This window comes from Podarcis liolepis, assembly GCF_965112155.1.
Source record: "Podarcis liolepis genome assembly, chromosome: 2".
In the NCBI taxonomy this organism is placed as follows: Eukaryota; Metazoa; Chordata; class Lepidosauria; order Squamata; family Lacertidae; genus Podarcis; species Podarcis liolepis.
This window is the reverse complement of record NC_139555.1, coordinates 60957973-60973006: the sequence shown is the minus strand read 5'-3', so window position 1 is coordinate 60973006 and position 15034 is coordinate 60957973. Positions and strand designations below refer to the sequence as shown.

The 15034-nt window shown below is 39.1% G+C and overlaps 1 protein-coding gene across 2 annotated transcripts; it reads left to right on the top strand.

Annotated features, from left to right (window-relative positions):
- Positions 1-207: 207 nt before the first annotated feature.
- CLK4 (CDC like kinase 4) lies at positions 208-14537 on the top strand. 2 transcript variants are annotated; one of them, XM_083488194.1, is made up of 13 exons: positions 208-337; positions 5867-6018; positions 7021-7237; positions 8359-8446; positions 8815-8881; positions 9434-9550; positions 9646-9812; positions 9913-10007; positions 11035-11164; positions 11426-11508; positions 12724-12803; positions 14011-14098; positions 14180-14537. In XM_083488194.1, the coding sequence occupies exons 2-13, from the start codon at positions 5867-5869 to the stop codon at positions 14318-14320; spliced, it is 1425 nt and encodes a 474-aa protein (XP_083344320.1). In that variant the 5' UTR covers positions 208-337; the 3' UTR covers positions 14321-14537. The 2 variants fall into 2 exon arrangements, with proteins under 2 accessions (XP_083344320.1, XP_083344319.1); XM_083488193.1 differs by having other exon boundaries at positions 7018-7237.
- Positions 14538-15034: the final 497 nt, after the last annotated feature.

Sequence of the window (15034 nt, the reverse complement as noted above, 5' to 3'; positions counted from 1 at the left end):
GAGGGCTTACAGCCAAACATCAAACAAGCCCACAAGCAAGACCCGCGCACAGGAGAAGCGCTCTCTATTTTTGGCGCTGCTTTCTGCCGCAGCTGCTGCTGCTGCTACAAACCAGAAACAAAAAGCGTAGTTCACAGCCCACGCAGAAGTCGAGCATTGTTTGCGTGTGTGCGCGCGCCTCTATATATTATAAGTCTACGCATCAGCACGTGTGACGCAACCCCGCAATGACGGGCGTGGCTAGGGAGGAGGAGAGGGAGAGGGAGAGGAGGGAAGCCGCCATTTTGTTTGTTTGCGGACGGAAGACACGTTTATCCTTCGCAGCTCGCCGTTGAGCGTAAGTGGCGGAGGGACGGGAAGCGGCCTGTTTCTCTCTCTCTCTCTCTCTCTCTCTCTCTCTCTCTCTCTCTCTCTCTCGTTAGGCCTTTTGTAGAGGCGGGAAACCAGGTCCTTGTTTTGCTCTGTGGGGCTTCAATTCCTCTCAACCCCCCCCCCGACAGTCGTTGGGATATAGAGAGTAGGAGGATACGAGGTAGGGAATAATTTTTTACGCGTTAAAAGGGTGCTTTTTTAAAAAAAGAGGGGCGGTTCTGAGCTTCGGAGACGGAGGCCTTCAGCACTTCCTAACATGTAAACCTTTCCCTCACCCCCTGGACTTGTGCAGCCTGAGGTGGGGGGGGGGAGTGGGGGCGGGGCCGGATTGAGGTTTGATGAGGCCCTAGGCGACTGAAGGTAATGGGGCCCTTTATATGTCCAGCTGTCCTTTGTCAACAACAAATTGTCGCTGTTTTTTGTGTTGAATATATGCTATATGGTAATTTATGGATCTAGTAGGTATCTAAAGCCATTTGCACATAACAAAATATGTGATATTTTAGGGAGCAGGCTAGCAGGTGGGGCCCATTACTTACATCATAGGAGCCTACACAACACAAAACACCGTTGCTGTATGTAGGTTTTATTTTATTTGTTTTTTATCTTATATTTTGGAAATGTACATCTAGTTTAAATTTTTGGGCGGCCCCCAAGAGAGTGGGGCCCTAAACTATAGTTTGTGTAGCTTATACGTAAATCTGGCACTGGGCAGGGGGGGAAGGACCTTTAAGCAGGAGAGCCTGAGGTCCCTCTCCTGATGGAATGTCAGCTCTCCTTGGATTGGGGACAGCGGTCTCTTCCATGCGGTAGGATGCAAGCGTGGCTTCCGGAGAGTGGCAAAGCCCAGCATTTCTAGTTTTAGAATTAAGCCCTACCGCGAAGAAGCAACACTTCTTATAGCTAATGCATATTTTACGCAGACAGCCTTGATGGAAGCACTGGGATCAGGGTGCACACAGAATAAAACACCCAATTAGTTTTGGAATAGAAAGCATGTTTTGTTTCATAAACGTTGACGGATGTGACAGTTCAATCCGAGTGTTTAAACATGTGGAGCTTCCTGTTAGAACTTATTTTAAAACATCCTGGAAGTGCAAACGAATAACTTTCTGACTGTGGGAGAATACCTTTCATCACCAAGTGATCGTGGGCGCAGAAATGTAGGCTTGGGGGTGGTGTCATTTTGCAGGCCATCTAGTCCAGCCTCCTGCTTCATGCAGGAAATTGAGTCCCAGAGCATTCTTAGTTGATAGCTGCATAGGTTATGTCTCAATCAATTTGAGATTAGTGGAGATACCTTTCAGATCCAGTGTTGGCTCCAGGCTTGAGAACGGCCCTCTTTTCACTTTAGAAATTCACCGACCAATTTTGAAACAGTCCTCCAAGAAGTTGGAGAATTTGTAGCTTTCTTGGCACCGCAGATATTCCAGGCTTGATGGGCTTATTGCATCACTATCTGCTTCACACTCTTCTCGTGCCATTTTGAGTAACCCCAACAGCTCTTCCCTCCCCAACTGAATGTAAGCTGAAATGGCTATTTAAATGAGAGTCCAATTAACCAAAATACAGGAGCTCAAATAAAAGTGTCAGTCAAAATTTTTCATCCTGGTGGGAATGGAAATTTGGATACTCAGGTAAACAGCAGAGGGTAGGGATGTGAAGTTGACCACATGAACAGGGATTGTTTTGTTTTGTCTTTAAAGTATGCCCCCCTTTTTTTTAGTATGTCCCACTTTTTAGAACAGGTTGGGGAGCTATATTGGATGGAATATTATACTCCAGTAATATTTTGATACGTATTTAATTAATGTCCTATATGGCTGTTTTGATCATGGAAAGCTGACACAAATTATGATTGAGTTTGATTTGTTTGTGTCCATAACTGTTTGCTGAAGCCTTGAACGCTCTGCCTATGAGAAGACCTATTTTATATATTTAAATATTTTTATGGTGCTTTCAGTCCCAAAATGCTTGGACTTTTCAGGATTTATATAGATCTGTAATATAATATTGAGAGCTAACAGATGATGAAATGTTATCCAGCAAGGTGGGATTTAAGTTACACAGCTAACCTTCAAATGACTAATGCACAGTGAAACCTTAAAGCATATACCGTATTTTTCACTCCATAAGACACACTTTTTTTCCTCCTAAAAAGTAAGGGAAAATGTGTGTGTGTCTTATGGAGCGAATGCAGACGGGAGAAGTGGCTCTTGCTGACTTTTCAGTGAGGTGGGAGAAGGGAACGTCCCTCCTTCCGGCTCATTGGAAAGCCAGCAAGAGGCGCACCAAGTGTGTCTGCCGCTCTTGCTGGCTTTTTGGTGAGGTGGGAGAAGGGACAGACAGGCTGACTGTAATTCAAGCAAAGGGAGAGCCGTTTACATGCGTGTAAGCAGGTCTTACTCTGCTTGCTTTACAATGAGCCGGAAGGAGGGGCAGAGGGCAGCCCCTTCCACCCCTCCCCTCAGCTGACTGTACCAGTAATTCAAGCAAAGGGAGAGCGGCTTACAGGGCTTCTGCTCTGGTGTCTCCTCCTCCTCCTCTTTTTGCTCCGGTTCCAGCAAGGCAAGGCAGCTGCCCACCACAGGCATGCACAAATGTGAGCTCTCCCTTCCCTCCCTCCCTCCCTCCCTCTTCCAACTTCAGTAAAATATTGGGGGGGGCAGGTAAGCCCCACCTCACATACCGCAATTCATCCTTGTAGTTCAACAACATCTGGGGACCCACAGGTTGAGAACTGCTGTGGTCTCAAGACAAAGTGCATGCACGCTATATGAATAACAATGCCCATCAACATGGGGGGGACTCCCTCAAATATTTGGGGGGGGGGCGAAGGCATCTAGGCCTCTAGGAGTTGGCTGCTATGCCTAGGACAATTCAAGAAAGTGATGCATATGCTATAATATCAACTTTTAGGGTGATACGGTAATTTTTTTTTTATACAGACTGTATGTTGGCTATGTTTACTGTGATGCCATTGGTTAAAGGTATGGTCAGCACTCAGTGGTAAACATTGGAGAAACTGTACATTACTGACAGTTTGTACATCACTGTATTTTCTTGCAGAAAACATCCCCCATTCTGATAAGGATGATAAAGCAGAAAAGACTAGCGTATAGGATTCCTTTTAAACTAGAGGTAGTAAAATATGCTAAGGAGCATGGAAACAGAGCAGCGGAGAGACATTTTGGGTCACCTCCAACTGAAAAAATGATAAGAGAGTGGAGGAAACAGGAGGATCAGCTGCAAAAAGCAGATAAAAGCAAGCACACTTTTCGTGGAAATGCTGCAAAGAGGCCACAGTTGGACGTGGCCATGAAAGAATGGATCAAAAATCACCGGAAGAATGGCTTCGGGGTCTCTACAAAAATGATAATATATGAAGCCAAACGCATTGCTGTAGAGAAAGGCATTCACGATTTTACTGGATCACCATCATGGTGCTACAGATTTATGAAGCAATGTGGCCTTGCTATGCACACCAAAACTAGAATTGCACAAAAATTGCCAGAAGAATATGAATCTAAGATTCTGTCTTTTCATAAATTTGTAATTGATGCTAGGAAGAGAAATGGATTTGAAATTGGCCAGATTTGGAATATGGATGAAGTCCCGCTAATCTTTGATGTGCCATCTAATAGGACTGTTGATCTGAAAGATACCAAAACTATCGCCGTGAAAACCTCAGGACGTGAGAAAACCTATTGCACGGTTGTGTTGTCTTGCTGTGCAGACGGCACCAAATTGCCACCCATGTTAATTTTCAAAAGGAAAACGTTTCCAGAAGAAGTGATTCCACGAGGAATTGTTGTACATGTTCATGAGAAAGGATGGATGGACGAAAGTGGAATGAGGGTATGGGTTGAAAAAGTGTGGTCCAAACGTCCTGGAGGGCTTCTGAAAAAACCTGCCTTATTAGTACTTGACCAGTTTAGAGCACATATTAGCGAAATTACAAAAAAGTGCTTTAAAGAAGTGAAGACTCATCTCGCTGTAATTCCTGGAGGTCTTACCAGCCAGTTGCAACCTCTTGATGTTTCCATCAACAAGCCATTTAAGGTCTTTATGCGAAAAGAGCGGAACAAATGGATGGCTGCTGGTAATCATCTGACACCTACTGGACGAATGAAGGGGCCCACTATCACTCAAGTTTGTGAATGGGTGAAAACATCATGGCACTCAGTAAAGGAGGAAATCGTTGTACAGTCATTCAAAAAATGTGGCATTAGCAATGCTTTGGATGGAAACGAAGATGGTATTTTATATGAAGATAGCGAAGAAAGTGATGTCAGTGATTGTGAGCAACTGAGCTTCATAAATTCTGACTGATGAGTTCTTAGGTTCAAAGAAGACTAGAAGAGTACCCGAACCTTAAAGTCTCTCTTCATTTGTTAATGAATGTGATGATGGTTCTTAATGCCACTGTTGACTGCTGTTCACTTTACATGGTTGTAATATGATTCTGATATACCAGTTGTTTATTAAATAGTTTAGTACAACATTTGATTCAGAATATTTTTTTCTTGTTTTCCTCCTCTAAAAACTAGGTGCATCTTATGGTTGGGTGTGTCTTATAGAGCGAAAAATATGGCAGCTTGATTCTTAAGAACAAATTAGTGTGGGAGGGTAGTTTCACAACCAATTTGACATATATATATAGCATATCAATCAGATTTAACAATGGATGAAGAAAATAGGTTTTCATCCATAAGTATTTCTATTCATAAAACATAATGGGGTAGGATATGCAGTTCCATATCTTAAATACTCTTGGTTCTATCCTCTAAGTATATATTTCTAGTCCTTGTGATTACAAAGTTTGAAATACACTAATCTTGATTGTTTTGTACAGTGGTACCTCTGGTTGCAAACGGGATCCGCTCCGGAGCCCCGTTTCCAACATGAGCAGAACGCAATGCACGTCTGCACGTGCGTGGGTCACGATTCGCCGCTTATGCACATGCACATTACATCATTTTGCGCGTCTGCACATGTGCGAGTGGTGAAACCTGGAAGTAACCCTTTCTGGTACTTCTGGGTCACCGTGGGACGTATCTTGAAAGAACGTAACATGAAGCGGATATAACAAGAGGTATGACTGTATATTCATTGGTCTTGCCTTATGAGATAGATAATGTAACCTAGTGAAACAAGGGCAGGGATACCAGAGCAACAAGATGGGGCAGCTGAAAATAGTCTGTATTGATGATATACTCTCACCCCACACTTGTTTTATTTCTTCACATTTTCAGTTGTAAATGCCTTTCACAGACTAAAGTTATTTCACAATCTTTGTATGTTCACTCAGAAGCCCGTTCCACTGTGTTCTGTGGGACTTACTCCCAAGTAAGAGTGCACAGGTGTGTGCTATCTAGGCGTTAGCCCTGTTTAACATCTAAATAAACACGTGCAGGAGGGGGTTGTTAATCTCTCATCTTTATTTTCTCATTGAAATGTAACCTTTTTGCTTTGGTATATTTTCCTGTGTTAGATGAAGCACTCAAAGCCAACACAGTGCTCTGGGCAGGGTGAAAGAAGGAGCTGGGATGAAGAAAAGAGCACACATAGCCAAAAGCGCAGGCGGAAGTCTCATAGCAGTGAAAGAGAAGGCAAATCCTATAAATCACTTAAAAGTGCCAACAGGTAAATGACTCTTGAGTTAATGATCATCTAATTATCATCTAACTAGATGTAACTTAAATCTTTTATTGATTTACATTTGTCATTTTTAAGTTTTCATATTGCTGTTACAATCAGAGTTTTTCACTGGTAGTTCACTTAAAAATGAATAATAGTTGCTGCGATGTTATTCATTATTTCTTTCATCTTGAGAGTATGGAAATGAGCAAAAGCTTTTAAAGCACTATTTAAGAAGGCAATTGTGGTCCAGATTGCTTTCAGATATATCTGTGTGCGCACACACATATGTGTAGTTATGTGTATATGTAGGCAGTACCATATTAATACATACAGATGAAATGTGATTCATTTCTAATCCATGCTTTCTGCCTGAAATTGCTGCAGCCATCTCTCTTGCTCACTGATTTGTCTGATCTATCTCCCTCCCCCAGTGATTTCTGCCCACCAGCAAAACACAAATAAGGAAGTGGGCAGACTCTCGTTTGGTTATCTGATTCAGCTATTTGTGTAGTGAGGTTTTGATATAATACTTTGTGTTTGGATAAGTTGAGATTTTGGAGAAAGTGTGTTCCAATAATGGGACCTTTATATTTACTGATATAAATAAAAGTCCAATTTGACTCTAACTTGTTTTCTGTACTGCTTTGTATGGGTGCTTTGTATGGGTTTCTGAAATCAGGCCCTTTTAATTGGTAGTTATTTTGCTCTAGGCCTTCACTATTCACCTAGCTCTTGACTGTTGTTAGTTTTGAATGTAACTTCATGAGATTTAGTGTTATCAGCAAGTGAGATGGAGCAAGGCTGATGATAAGGCTGTCCTGAGAAAGCAGTCACTGCCTTTGAAGAAGAGGCAGTTTATGGCTTTGAGAATTGAATGCATTGAATTAGTGATTTTCCTTTTGGGAGCACTCCATACTTGCACCATTTTGATGGTGGGTAGATTTATCTTTCAACAAGGTTTTTTAAAAAAAAGTTGAAAAAATAATTTTTATTTGTTTTCAGCAGCTACTTGGAAGATAGATCCATAACTAAGAGAGACCGTCATGACCGAAGATATGTTGAGGAGTATATAAATGACTTCCGTGATGTAGATGACTATAAGCATTGCAGAGAGTATGAAAAGAGTCGCCAACATCATTTTAGCAAATCCTCTGGTCAAAGTGGGAAAAGTAGTCATAAAAGAAAGCATAAGAAACATGACCCCCATGACAGCTTGTATTCGGTATGCATACTTTAAAAATGTATTAACAATGTATTAGTGTTTTAAGTTTCTTCACAGAGTATCAGATTCTCTGAGTATCAGTGTTTAAAGAGTTTCAGTTACCTGAGCTACAATTAAACCTGGGTTCTCTTAATCTGCTGTAAATATATACATAGCATATATTCAGACATTTGAAAATGTTTACATAGTGAGTGGTTTGCCACATGAGTTTTTGTCTGAAGCTTTCAAAAACTTGAATGATTTCTTAGTTGAGCTGGTAGAGAGAAGCAGTCAAGTGCTGTTCTAATTTGAATGAGTTTTATATCCTTTTGAAGCCACTCTTTCCATCCCATCTCCAAAGACACAGAAGGTATTAATTTACATGGAATTAGGCTGTGAAAAAAGTCTAATGAATTCAGCATGTTTCTATTCAGTAGTTTAGTTCAGTCCCATGCAAATTTTGATCATTCACTGATCTGTCAGAAAGCATTCCCTCTACCAATTAGCAAGGAAAGGAGTTTGGATTTTCCAGAAACAGTATGACACTGCTGATGTCTACATTCAAATTTAGGATTATTATGGTTTAAATAGTATTTGTACTTCTGAATTAATACACTCAGAATATTAGATTGTAGACTGCATTTCATGAATTATGAATATTTTCCCTTTAGCTTTTTGAAATATGGAAGAAAAAAATTGCTTTGAAGTTCTGCTTTTTTTAATAATAATTATTATTTTAAAATACTTTGCTAGATATTCAAGGAGATCAGACCTAGTTATTTCAAAAAAGTAGACACAAATGACAAAATCTTTTCAAATAGCAAAAGTAAATATTTACATTGCAAATTTAAATTTTAGTCTTCAATTAATCCATAATTTGAGAACAAAATTGTGTTGTGTTTCTGTTGTCTTACTACTCTTAAATATTTATCTGAAAATCTGTTCCTTGCCATGTTTTTCTTCTGTAACATAAACTGTGCCCTGTGAATTTCTGGGGACTGAATTTGAAATTGCTCCTGCCAACTGTTCGTGGCCTGGTGCGTAACTGAATGCCTGAATATCCCCGCTGAATGAATTGCGTATTCTACCCTGAATTCACTCTGATATATTGATTGGCTGGACGATCTTGGTGCCGTTTCCAGAAGAGTCACCGAAGGAAAAGATCCAGGAGTGTAGAGGATGAGGAGGGTCACCTGATCTGTCAAAGTGGAGACGTACTAAGAGCAAGATGTATAGAATATTTTTCAACCCTTTTTTTAAAAAATCAGCAAAAAATCTGTTTAGACTAGTATGTTAGAAGAGGAGTAGGGGTGGGGGGGATAAAAAAAAATCTTCATTGCCCTCTCTTGTCTTTTCTTTTGTCTTTGTATTATTTTACATTTCTTTTCATTTCTGTATTCTTAAATATTGCTATTCAATGCTACAATAGTAAATGCAGCTTAAGTTTAGACTGATAGCTAGATAGCTGTTTCATGACACCTATCCAATAAAATAATGCTTTCAAAGGCAAACACTAAGTTAATGTTTTTACTATGACATGCTTAACAATGTTAATCTTTGTTCAGCTACTTCAATAAAAGCTTTGGTTTATTTTTTAGATGAAATTATTTCAACTTTAGGGGAAGGTGCTTTTGGAAAAGTAGTAGAATGCATTGATCATCACATGTAAGTATGCAATGTTTTCAGTAGTATCTCTGAAACAATGTTTTCCATCTGAAGGTAGAAATCCAATGTACATGCTATCCAATGTACATGAAGTTTTGTGAGACTTAAGAACAGAAAATTAGACAATAATATTTCTGTAGTACAGTATTTTGAAATAAATAAAAGGTGCATTTCAACAAACACACCATCCCCAGTAAGAAGCAGTTCTCCCCACCACCAGCTGTTTTTTCAACTCTCCTTGTGGGCATCTGGGTGCACCTGGCTTTAATTTGTGTAATGAATCTTTCAATCATACTTGGGCTAACAGTAGAAGTTATTTCGTTCTTAACAATAATTAGATGCTCACTGCAGTTGCTATGTTCTTCTGTGAACGTGTACAACAAATAAAACGGATGATAGCACAAAGTTGTTAGCTTTTTTGTCTCAAAAATAAGTGTTATAATAAGTGTAAAATAACCATGATTTACCGATGCATCCAGTCTACAGTAGAATGCTTGACACTTGGTTGAAAATGGGCAAATTTAATTGACAGTATTTTACTTTATTCCATAGGAAAGGGATGCATGTAGCTATAAAAATTGTGAAAAGTGTTGGTAGATACCGAGAAGCAGCTCGTTCAGAAATTCAGGTATTGGAGCACTTAAATGCCTTGGATCCTGGCAGCAGATTGTAAGTATAAACTAGAATGAAAGCATTATTTTAAACAGTATTAAATTACCAATTGTTTTTATTCAGTTATTCTGGTTGCTTTCTTTTTTTTCTAGCTGTTGTGTACAGATGCTGGAATCGTTTGAACATCATGGCCATGTTTGCATTGTATTTGAGCTGCTGGGACTCAGTACTTATGACTTTATTAAAGAAAATAGCTTTTTGCCTTTTCCTATTGAACTTATTAGGAAGATGGCTTATCAGATTTGTCATTCTATAAACTGTAAGTATATTTAAATTTTAAAGAATTTCTCCATAACCTAAAATTATAGGCATTGATTTGAGTTTTGCGTTCCTACTTTTCTCTCTCTTTTTTTTGGCAGTCTTGCATCACAATAAGTTGACTCATACAGATCTGAAACCTGAAAATATTTTATTTGTAGAATCTGATTATATAGTAAAGTATAATTCTAAAATGGTAAGTTCACTTGCTTTAAGACTTCTTCCCAGTGGGCTATTTCTACTTTTTTATGGTCAACCATGCCATATACAATTTCTAAGTTTTGCTCCCATCAAGCAGCCTTTACCGTAACACAAGATGTATTCAATTGCATATTCAGGTATTCTACTTAAGTACTTTGTGGCCGCTAAGACCAAAATCTATTGATAAATGATAGTAAAGGCCTTGAACAGAAGATCAGTCATTTTTTCACATTTATGTGAAGACGCAGCAGATGTGCTGATGACAAAGCAAACCAGTACTTGTATTACTAAGTGTTATGTTGATGTGATTTCTCACAAGGCTTATGGATATAGTATAGCTAAGGAACTGTGAAACTATGGATTTGAACTTCCTATGTAAAAATTAGTTCACCTAGGTTAGCTGTTGTATCATTGCTCTGAATATGAAAAGCATGGCTTGTTAAACTACATTTGCCTTAGGTAAGTGTAGAGGCTTCCCCCACTCCCAAATAGGAAAAAGGAGAGTCAAGGGTATTAAAGGTAAAGGTAAAGGTACCCCTGCCCGTCAGGGCCAGTCATGACCGACTCGGGTTGCACGTTCATCTCGCTCAAGAGGCCAGGAGCCAGCGCTTGTCCGCAGACAGCTTCCGGGTCACGTGGCCAGTGTGACTAAGCCGCAGCTGGCGAACCAGCGCAGCACACGGAAACGCCGTTTACCTTCCCGCTGGAGAGCAGTCCCTATTTATCTACTTGCACTTTGGGGTGCTTTCGAACTGCTAGGTTGGCAGGAGCTGGGACCGAGCAGCGGGAGCTCACCCTGCCGCGGGGATTCGATCGGCAGGTCCTAGGCACTGTGGTTTAACCCACAGCGCCACCCGCGTCCCTGCGTCAAGGGTATTACATTTTGCCAATTCCATGTGCATGAACAGTAGACACAGGATGGAGTAAATCTGCAGAAAGCATGGTTTGCTAAGTCTTTGTGTTAACAATGAGATACAACTTCTTTTTAAAAAATAATGATGTTCATTTTGACTTTGTTACAGAGGCGGGATGAACGGACACTGAAAAATACAGATATTAAAATTGTAGACTTTGGAAGTGCAACATATGACAATGAACATCATAGCACTTTAGTGTCTACAAGGCACTACAGAGCACCTGAAGTTATATTAGGTTAGTAGATAATTTTCCTGGAAATGTAACAATTCAAGGAAACATATTTAAATAATATTTATATAATTTAAACATTTGAAAAATTACTTTTAATATTCATGTATAATATTACTGCTTAGTTGTGTTTCATAAAAGTGGAGGAAAATAGTAAATCTAAGAATGGTGGGTGGTTTATGAAATAACCTCAAGATTGTTCAGGAGATGGCTTTCTAATCTGAATTGAATTTTCAACTAACTAATGTTTTGTGAATTATGTTATAGCCCTTGGGTGGTCCCAACCCTGTGATGTCTGGAGCATAGGATGCATTCTGATTGAATATTACCTTGGTTTTACAGTCTTTCAGGTATGTGTATGTCATTTTTATTTAGAACTTTTCTCTTGAGTTGCAGTTCAAAATCTGGTTTAAAAAATTATGTTAATGCTTTCATTTGATTTTTGCCATTTCTACAAGTATGTAGAGTTGAAATGCTCGAAATGTTAAATGTACGCTAGTCCTGCAAATGTTTCATAACACACTAATATTTAAAGACTTTGGCTGAGATTGTTTCGAGAATAAAGTTACTTGTAAAATGTGTGGAAAGAGTTTGAGCTGCATCCATTAGAGCCACTCAGCTGACGGTAAGGCCTCCACCTGCAGATCAGGGAAGGAAGTTTTCAGCTCTGACCCCAGGGTCTCCCTTAAATCCTCCCCTGACAGTCCCCAAACCCTATGGAGCAGATTTGGGGTGGGCTGTGAAGTCAGAAGGGTGTTGAAGGAATCTGTACCATTAACTGAGTGTCACTGTTGGATACAATCCAATATATTTATGGTATACTTGTCGATAACATCTTTGGAGGGACTGCAAGCTTTTTGGTATAATGTAGATCTGAAACTGCTGCACATCACTGGGGCTTCTATCATGCTTATGCCAGAGTTCTTTCTGTTATCAGTTTTTATGGGCCAGAACAAGGATATGCTATTCAAGGACCTGCTGTTATTTCTGTTGGTCATTGCTAGACAAACAGTTGCTCAGCAGTAGAAGTTTCTGAACACTTGGGACTTACTGTGTGTATTAGAAATGTCTGGTTGGTGGTGACAGCAGAAAAACTGACACATAAGAGACAAGGAAAAACCACAACCTTTTTATGCCACTTGTTGGATATTTATTACATCTGCTTCTAACAACAGCCTGCAAAAAACACAGTTTCAGTTAATTTCAGTTATTTGGGAAGTTTAATGTTTTTCTGATGTCATTTGAGACTTAATTACAAATTTCAATTCTCTGTATGATCTTGATTATACCAGTTCTTTTTTCTGTTTTCTTTATTCTGTATTCCTTGGTTTGTTTCCTTCTGGTGTTCCATAAAGCTGAAAACCTGAGCAGTGGGCGGGAATGTTATACTTAGAAGATTAGCAACACTGAGTTAGAGGGGGGAAACAACGCCTCTGTACTACTGTATAACTGTTTTTTAAATCATGTTTATGGGCAAAGTATATTTTGATTCTAACTTCAGCAGTTGGTAATGTGACAAAGAATAAATATTGCATACATTAAATTCCTGCCCTTCCCCTTTCCAGACACATGATAGTAAGGAACATCTGGCAATGATGGAGAGGATACTAGGACCTTTACCCACACACATGATTAAAAAATCAAGGTAAATTTATTTTAAATTGTGTAAATGTTCTATACAAGTGGTTAAAAATACGCTTTGTTTTCTGTTCTTGTAAACTACTTAAGCATGAAGTTATAATTGTATATGCTACTTACACATTCTGCAGTTAAGAAATTAAATTGAACAAAAAATTCCATTTCATTGACCGTTGGAATTCTTACATGATTTTGTGATTGTTATTACATGAAAATGCTAAGAACAACAGGAGACACCAGTAGTTATTATGAAACAAGGGGAGTTGGTCTGTCCAATTGACATTTATCACTTCAATCCTGTGGAGCTGCAACATATATAATGATAATAATAATAATAATAAATAATAAATTTTATTTATATCCCGCCCTCCCCAGCCGAAGCCGGGCTCAGGGTGGCTAACAACAATAAAACAGTACAAAAGTACAACATAAACAACATTCTAAAATCATTCATTCTAAAATCATAATGGATCTGAATATGTACTCTGGGCTCTCCCTCTCTTTCTCCCCTGTATTTGAAATTCGCAGTTGATTGTAGCAGCAGCTGTTTAATTTCATTGTTTGACTTGTAGAGACCAAAGTGGTAGGGAAGCTCTCCTTTTCCCTCCTCCTCTCCCCCCCCCCCCCAACTGCTCTATATTGAGATGCTGCTGTAGGATTTCTAGAGCTTCCTCTTGGCTTCCTGAGGAGGAGAAACATCAGAGTAAGACCAAGCACAGCAATCCATGAGTAAATAAGACAAGTGTGATAGGAGAAGTGAGGAAATATGCTTAAGAGATGAAAGAGCACAGGGGAGCTTAGGTAAGAGACCTGCAAGGATGGACACCCGTTCTTTGAAGCTTGCATTTAAGCGGCTAGATTTAAGACTGATATCCTATGTACACAATGGAATACATCCACTGATCTCAGTGGGACCTGCTTCCAAGGACACGTGCATAGGATTAGTAGCAATGGCCACAAAGCTGACAGTGGTCAGATTGTTCAGAGGAAGAACTTTTGGAACCTTAGAAACTATTGTTGGGGAAATATCTGATGAAGATTATACCTGTCAGGATGTGTAGAGGAGGTGGCCCAGAGCTCACAGAAATGGTGAGAGAAAGGAATGAAAGAGAATCAGCTGGAAATTAAAAATATCTCAAGGACAAGGGGAAGAAGGCTGCACTTCAACAACTAAAAAAGAAAGGATATATTTCATGTAGCTTTTTTGTATACAGGAAACGTTACTTCCACCATGACCAGTTGGACTGGGATGAACATAGTTCTGCAGGTCGCTATGTTAGGAGGCGGTGTAAACCACTAAAGGTAAGAGAGTATTATTTTCTTCCCTCTACTTGATTCTGGAATCCAAAGAGATGTATCTAAAGTTTATTTCTCTTTTTCCAGGAATTCATGCACTGTGATGATAAAGACCATAAAAATCTCTTTGACCTTATTCGTAGGATGTTGGAGTATGACCCTGTCAAGAGAATTACTCTAGATGAAGCCCTGGAGCATCATTTTTTTGACCCTTTAAAAAATAGATAAATTCATTTGATCTATCTTCATCCAAACAGACGATAAGACTGTGTCAGTTAACAACATAATGTGAGAAGATGTAAATAATAAATTATTTTTTCAATTTATTTTGTAAATATTACCATAATTTTTTTGTATCGATGCTGTGGCTCTCTTGTTGAACAGTTGTGGTATTACTGATCATGGATGCATTAATGTACACATTAAATTTTTTCATTTTCTACAAGTGATTGCACTTTTTTGAATTGAGGCAACTATTGATATTTTGAAGACTGCAACATGGTTAAACATTGTTGGACCATTTTAATGCCGAGTGTTTTTGGAATTGAAGTCAGTGTTTGGGAAAGGTCCTTTTTTAGGCTCAATGTTTTCTTAAATTGTTGTGTTTAGGCAGGCTTAAAATTTTATTAACCTTTTAAAATACTACAGTTGAAATGAGATCTAGTTTGATTGCCTGCCTGCCATTTTATTTTTACCAGCCATTTTAATTAATGAGTGCATTGTTTACCCATTTTTATTAAGTTGATTTGTAAAATCTACTTTATTTCATTTGGGAGGGGAGATATTAAAGACAGTTGAAAAGTAAAAGCATTGTATTAATTGGGTGAAATCCAGTGTTGTTCATGTGTGAGCATTCACACTTCCACTCATGTAATGGGACTTCCCCTTTTTCTTCATGCCTACAGAATCAGCTCCACAGGAATCTGATCCTCTGGAGCAGAT